The sequence below is a fragment of the Coregonus clupeaformis genome, unplaced genomic scaffold (assembly GCF_020615455.1).
Source record: "Coregonus clupeaformis isolate EN_2021a unplaced genomic scaffold, ASM2061545v1 scaf0499, whole genome shotgun sequence".
Lineage (NCBI taxonomy): Eukaryota > Metazoa > Chordata > Actinopteri > Salmoniformes > Salmonidae > Coregonus > Coregonus clupeaformis.
Window position 1 is genome coordinate 297,501 of NW_025533954.1, and position 8,186 is coordinate 305,686.

An 8,186-nucleotide genomic window follows, 5' to 3' on the forward strand; every position below is an offset into this window, starting at 1 on the left:
TGATGTTAAGTTGTGTCATATTGAACAGGTGATTTTTGTTACATGAACAAATGATCTTAGTTTTATGTGTATTGTATCCAAGCAATTGAAAAAAGTGTTCGAGTTTTGAAAAATTTGCATTTTGATCATTGGTCGTGAGTTTTGTGTCTAGAGTTTTGAAAAATGACGTCAAGGTTCTGAAATTAGTGCCAAAGTGATTGTAAAAAACTGTAACACTATTTCCCCTCTTTGTCCAGCTTGGTTAAGAAGAAGATGGAATCTTAGAACATGGATCATTATCTCCATAGAATACCGTCTGTATAATGTCCTATAGGATCAATCTTCCACTAGCGTGATGATGATGATGATGATGATGATGATGAGCTGTCGTACTTTAACTCATTTTCACGTCATTATGTCTGCGTCCCAAATGGCACCCTATTCCCGACATAGTGCACTATATGAGCCCTATGGACCCTGATCAAAAGTAGTGCACTATATAAGGCATAGGGTGCCATTTGGGACACAACTGAGCCTATGGTAAAATCACTCAGCCCAGTGGGTGGTGTGATGGTCAGTACTGTACTCTATAATACATGGTATAATCACTCAGCCCAGTTGGTGGTGTGATGGTCAGTACTGTACTCTATAATACATGGTATGATCACTCAGCCCAGTCGGTGGTGTGATGGTCAGTACTGTACTCTATAATACATGGTATGATCACTCAGCCCAGTGGGTGGTGTGATGGTCAGTACTGTACTCTATAATACATGGTATAATCACTCAGCCCAGTGGGTGGTGTGATGGTCAGTACTGTACTCTATAATACATGTTATGATCACTCAGCCCAGTGGGTGGTGTGATGGTTAGTACTGTACTCTATAATACATGGTATAATCACTCAGCCCAGTGGGTGGTGTGATGGTCAGTACTGTACTCTATAATACATGGTATAATCACTCAGCCCAGTTGGTGGTGTGATGGTTAGTACTGTACTCTATAATACATGGTATAATCACTCAGCCCAGTTGGTGGTGTGATGGTTAGTACTGTACTCTATAATACATGGTATAATCACTCAGCCCAGTGGGTGGTGTGATGGTTAGTACTGTACTCTATAATACATGGTATAATCACTCAGCCCAGTGGGTGGTGTGATGGTTAGTACTGTACTCTATAATACATGGTAAAATCACTCAGCCCAGTGGGTGGTGTGATGGTCAGTACTGTACTCTATAATACATGGTAAAATCACTCAGCCCAGTGGGTGGTGTGATGGTCAGTACTGTACTCTATAATACATGGTAAAATCACTCAGCCCAGTGGGTGGTGTGATGGTCAGTACTGTACTCTATAATACATGTTATGACCACTCAGCCCAGTGGGTGGTGTGATGGTTAGTACTGTACTCTATAATACATGGTATGATCACTCAGCCCAGTGGGTGGTGTGATGGTTAGTACTGTACTCTATAATACATGTTATGATCACTCAGCCCAGTGGGTGGTGTGATGGTCAGTACTGTACTCTATAATACATGGTAAAATCACTCAGCCCAGTGGGTGGTGTGATGGTTAGTACTGTACTCTATAATACATGTTATGATCACTCAGCCCAGTGGGTGGTGTGATGGTCAGTACTGTACTCTATAATACATGGTAAAATCACTCAGCCCAGTGGGTGGTGTGATGGTCAGTACTGTACTCTATAATACATGGTATAATCACTCAGTCCAGTGGGTGGTGTGATGGTCAGTACTGTACTCTATAATACATGGTAAAATCACTCAGCCCAGTGGGTGGTGTGATGGTCAGTACTGTACTCTATAATACATGGTATAATCACTCAGCCCAGTGGGTGGTGTGATGGTCAGTACTGTACTCTATAATACATGTTATAATCACTCAGCCCAGTGAGTGGTGTGATGGTCAGTACTGTACTCTATAATACATGTTATAATCACTCAGCCCAGTGGGTGGTGTGATGGTCAGTACTGTACTCTATAATACATGTTATAATCACTCAGCCCAGTGAGTGGTGTGATGGTTAGTACTGTACTCTATAATACATGTTATAATCACTCAGCCCAGTGAGTGGTGTGATGGTCAGTACTGTACTCTATAATACATGGTATAATCACTCAGTCCAGTGAGTGGTGGGATGGTCAGTACTGTACTCTATAATACATGGTATAATCACTCAGTCCAGTGGGTGGTGTGATGGTCAGTACTGTACTCTATAATACATGTTATAATCACTCAGCCCAGTGGGTGGTGTGATGGTTAGTACTGTACTCTATAATACATGGTATAATCACTCAGCCCAGTGGGTGGTGTGATGGTCAGTACTGTACTCTATAATACATGTTATAATCACTCAGCCCAGTGAGTGGTGTGATGGTCAGTACTGTACTCTATAATACATGTTATAATCACTCAGCCCAGTGAGTGGTGTGATGGTCAGTACTGTACTCTATAATACATGTTATAATCACTCAGCCCAGTGAGTGGTGTGATGGTCAGTACTGTACTCTATAATACATGTTATAATCACTCAGCCCAGTGAGTGGTGTGATGGTCAGTACTGTACTCTATAATACATGTTATAATCACTCAGCCTAGTGGGTGGTGTGATGGTCAGTACTGTACTCTATAATACATGGTATAATCACTCAGCCCAGTGGGTGGTGTGATGGTCAGTACTGTACTCTATAATACATGTTATAATCACTCAGCCCAGTGAGTGGTGTGATGGTCAGTACTGTACTCTATAATACATGTTATAATCACTCAGCCCAGTGAGTGGTGTGATGGTCAGTACTGTACTCTATAATACATGTTATAATCACTCAGCCCAGTGGGTGGTGTGATGGTCAGTACTGTACTCTATAATACATGTTATGATCACTCAGCCCAGTGGGTGGTGTGATGGTTAGTACTGTACTCTATAATACATGTTATGACCACTCAGCCCAGTGGGTGGTGTGATGGTCAGTACTGTACTCTATAATACATGGTAAGACCACTCAGCCCAGTGGGTGGTGTGATGGTCAGTACTGTACTCTATAATACATGTTATGATCACTCAGCCCAGTGGGTGGTGTGATGGTTAGTACTGTACTCTATAATACATGTTATAATCACTCAGCCCAGTGGGTGGTGTGATGGTCAGTACTGTACTCTATAATACATGTTATGATCACTCAGCCCAGTGGGTGGTGTGATGGTTAGTACTGTACTCTATAATACATGTTATGATCACTCAGCCCAGTGGGTGGTGTGATGGTTAGTACTGTACTCTATAATACATGGTAAAATCACTCAGCCCAGTGGGTGGTGTGATGGTTAGTACTGTACTCTATAATACATGGTATAATCACTCAGTCCAGTGGGTGGTGTGATGGTCAGTACTGTACTCTATAATACATGTTATGACCACTCAGCCCAGTGGGTGGTGTGATGGTCAGTACTGTACTCTATAATACATGGTATAATCACTCAGCCCAGTGGGTGGTGTGATGGTTAGTACTGTACTCTATAATACATGTTATGACCACTCAGCCCAGTGGGTGGTGTGATGGTTAGTACTGTACTCTATAATACATGCACCTGTTTGCTGCAGTGGCAAGAATTGATGGAATTTCCTCCTGTTTACCATATAAGAGAAACACACCCCATTACTCAGCGTGTGTGCTTCACATTCAGGCTGTTTTCCCCTCTAGCAATGTGACTCTCTCTCTCACCATAGTGTAGGCTAGTACAACCATCCATTCAATGTGTGTGTGTGTGTGTGTGTATGGTGTGTGTAAGGTGTGTGTGGTGGTGGGGGTGTGTGTGTGTATGTGTGTGTTTGCATGCGTGTGCTCGTGTGGATAGATGTCCACATCGACAGCACCATGCATCAGCCCGTTCCTCACCGGCGACACTGAGAGTAGTGATCACTCTTACCACAGGAAATACATTTCAAACAAAGCGACACCTTGCTATTCTATACCCTCCCTCGCTCTCCCTGTCGACATCCAGGAACAAAATATAGTTATATGGTTCTATGTTGACGTTAATGTCATGGAGGCTCTAAGTAGTTCTATGATGATGTCATGGAGGCTCTAAGTAGTTCTATGATGATGTCATGGAGGCTCTAAGTAGTTCTATGTTAATGTCATGGAGGCTCTAAGTAGTTCTATGTTAATGTCATGGAGGCTCTAAGTAGTTCTATGATGATGTTAATGTCATGGAGGCTCTAAGTAGTTCTATGTTAATGTCATGGAGGCTCTAAGTAGTTCTATGTTAATGTCATGGAGGCTCTAAGTAGTTCTATGTTGACGTTAATGTCATGGAGGCTCTAAGTAGTTCTATGTTGATGTTAATGTCATGGAGGTTCTAAGTAGTTCTATGTTAATGTCATGGAGGCTCTAAGTAGTTCTATGTTAATGTCATGGAGGCTCTAAGTAGTTCTATGTTAATGTCATGGAGGCTCTAAGTAGTTCTATGTTAATGTCATGGAGGCTCTAAGTAGTTCTATGATGATGTTAATGTCATGGAGGCTCTAAGTAGTTCTATGATGATGTTAATGTCATGGAGGTTCTAAGTAGTTCTATGTTAATGTCATGGAGGCTCTAAGTAGTTCTATGTTAATGTCATGGAGGCTCTAAGTAGTTCTATGTTAATGTCATGGAGGCTCTAAGTAGTTCTATGTTAATGTCATGGAGGCTCTAAGTAGTTCTATGATGATGTTAATGTAATGGAGACTCTAAGTAGTTCTATGTTAATGTCATGGAGGCTCTAAGTAGTTCTATGTTAATGTCATGGAGGCTCTAAGTAGTTCTATGTTAATGTCATGGAGGCTCTAAGTAGTTCTATGTTAATGTCATGGAGGCTCTAAGTAGTTCTATGTTAATGTCATGGAGGCTTTAAGTAGTTCTATGTTAATGTCATGGATGCTCTAAGTAGTTCTATGTTGACGTTAATGTCATGGAGGCTCTAAGTAGTTCTATGTTGATGTCATGGAGGCTCTAAGTAGTTATATGTTAATGTCATGGAGGCTCTAAATAGTTCTATGATGATGTTAATGTCATAGAGGCTCTAAGTAGTTCTATGTTAATGTCATGGAGGCTCTAAGTAGTTATATGTTCATGTCATAGAGGCTCTAAGTAGTTGTATGTTGATGTCATGAAGGCTCTAAGTAGTTATATGATGATGTTAATGTCATGGAGGCTCTAAGTAGTTATCTGATGATGTTAATGTCATGGAGGCTCTAAGTAGTTCTATGATGATGTTAATGTCATGGAGACTCTAAGTAGTTCTATGATGATGTCACGGAGGCTCTAAGTAGTTCAATGATTATGTTAATGTCATGGAGGCTCTAAGTAGTTATATGATGATGTCATGGAGGCTCTAAGTAGTTCTATGATTATGTTAATGTCATGGAGGCTCTAAGTAGTTATATGATGATGTCATGGAGGCTCTAAGTAGTTCTATGATGACATTAACATGTGATTTAACATTAACATCATCATAGAACTACTTAGAGTCTCCATGACATTAACATCATCATAGAACTACTTAGAGCCTCCATGACATTAACATCAACATAGAACTACTTAGAGCCTCCATGACATTAACATAGAACTACTTAGAGCCTCCATGACATTAACATAGAACTACTTAGAGCCTCCATGACATTAACATAGAACTACTTAGAGCCTCCATGACATTAACATAGAACTACGTAGAGCCTCCATGACATTAACATCATCATAGAACTACTTAGAGCCTCTATGACATTAACATAGAACTACTTAGAGCCTCCATGACATTAACATAGAACTACTTAGAGCCTCCATGACATTAACATCATCATAGAACTACTTAGAGCCTCCATGACATTAACATAGAACTACTTAGAGCCTCCATGACATCAACATAGAACTACTTAGAGCCTCCATGACATTAACATAGAACTACTTAGAGCCTCCATGACATCAACATAGAACTACTTAGAGCCTCCATGACATTAACATAGAACTACTTAGAGTCTCCATGACATTAACATCAACATAGAACTACTTAGAGCCTCCATGACATTAACATAGAACTACTTAGAGCCTCCATGACATTAACATAGAACTACTTAGAGCCTCCATGACATTAACATAGAACTACTTAGAGCCTCCATGACATTAACATCATCATAGAACTACTTAGAGCCTCCATGACATTAACATCAACATATAACTACTTAGAGCCTCCATGACATTAACATCATCATAGAACTACTTAGAGCCTCCATGACATTAACATCAACATATAACTACTTAGAGCCTCCATGACATTAACATAGAACTACTTAGAGCCTCCATGACATTAACATAGAACTACTTAGATCCTCCATGACATTAACATCATCATAGAACTACTTAGAGCCTCCATGACATTAACATAGAACTTCTTAGAGCCTCCATGACATTAACATAGAACTACTTAGAGCCTCCATGACATTAACATCATCATAGAACTACTTAGAGCCTCCATGACATCATCATAGAACTACTTAGAGCCTCCATGACATCAACATAGAACTACTTAGAGCCTCCATGACATTAACATAGAACTACTTAGAACCTTCATGACATTAACATAGAACTACTTAGAGCCTCCATGACATTAACATAGAACTACTTAGAGCCTCCATGACATTAACATAGAACTACTTAGAGCCTCCATGACATTAACATAGAACTACTTAGAGCCTCCATGACATTAACATAGAACTACTTAGAACCTTCATGACATTAACATCATCATAGAACTACTTAGAGCCTCCATAACATTAACATAGAACTACTTAGAACCTCCACGATATTAACATCAACGTAGAACTACTTAGAGCCTCCATGACATTAACATCAACATATAACTACTTAGAGCCTCCATGACATCATCATAGAACTACTTAGAGCCTCCATGACATCAACATAGAACTACTTAGAGCCTCCATGACATCAACATAGAACTACTTAGAGCCTCCATGACATTAACATAGAACTACTTAGAACCTTCATGACATTAACATCATCATAGAACTACTTAGAGCCTCCATAACATTAACATAGAACTACTTAGAACCTCCACGATATTAACATCAACGTAGAACTACTTAGAGCCTCCATGGGGATTTGAACCAGCAACGGTTCGGTTACTGTCCCAACGCTCTTAACCGCTAGGCTACCTGCCATGACCGTGGTTCCTACAGGCCTATTGAAGAGTCAAGATGAACTTTTTAACTGAAAGGCTTGTTCGAAACCCTTACACAGACACACACCCACGCACGCACGCACGCACTCACGCACAAACACACGCACGCACACACACACACACACACACACACACACACACACACACACACACACACACACACAGACACTAATGCCATAGCATTCAATTGCCGCATGCTCCAGAGACAAGCACAGCGGCTTCAAATCAACTGACTTCCAAACAGTGACTGCCGCCACTTCTAAATAATGGCGGCAGACCTTTAACAGAGTATTCCCTGTGAGGCGGCATGAGAACTAATACACTAATGAAACACTGTGGACCAAAGGGAGAGCAATGGAAGGACAGAACTGAGCCGGTGCTTCATTTCCCCACTTCTTCACATCCTCTCAGTCTATGTTTTCTCTTCTCTTTTTGTCCTCCCTCCCTCCCTCCCTCCTTTCTCCAGATCCGGCTGTATGCCAGGCCCAACGCCATCCAGAGCGGAGCGGGGGACTACGCGCTCCACATCACAAAGAGACTCCTCCAGTTCTATGAGGATTACTTCAAAGTCAAATACTCCCTGCCCAAATTAGGTGAGACACGTGGGACCCCGGGGCTAACTCAACTGTTCTGTTCTGTACTGCGTGGTCGGAATAATGCTTGTCTGCAAGGCACACACACACGCACAGCAAGGCTTGTTGTCGATAGTGAGAGGATTTCCTGATTTTCTGAGCAGGGGAATCCTAGATGTGGAAGGCTATTCTGTGTTGCTATGGCTACGTTACCCTGTGCAGAATGGTAGCCCTTTTAAAGACAGTTTATTCTATGGCTGCGTTACCCTGTGCAGAATGGTAGCCCTTTTAAAGACAGTTTAGTCTATGGCTGCGTTACCCTGTGCAGAATGGTAGCCCATTTAAAGACAGTTTATTCTATGGCTGCGTTACCCTGTGC

General features: G+C 41.3%; 1 protein-coding gene across 1 annotated transcript in view; it reads left to right on the top strand.

Annotated features, from left to right (window-relative positions):
• LOC123484935 (thyrotropin-releasing hormone-degrading ectoenzyme-like) overlaps nt 1–7,828 on the top strand; it is a gene marked incomplete at its 3' end in the record, with an annotated part of 48,937 nt that extends 41,109 nt beyond the window's left edge. Inside the window, exon 3 of the mRNA XM_045215714.1 lies at nt 7,702–7,828. Within this exon, the coding sequence (XP_045071649.1) occupies nt 7,702–7,828 (127 nt within the window). The remainder of the gene's footprint in view (nt 1–7,701) is intronic.
• Nucleotides 7,829–8,186: the final 358 nt, after the last annotated feature.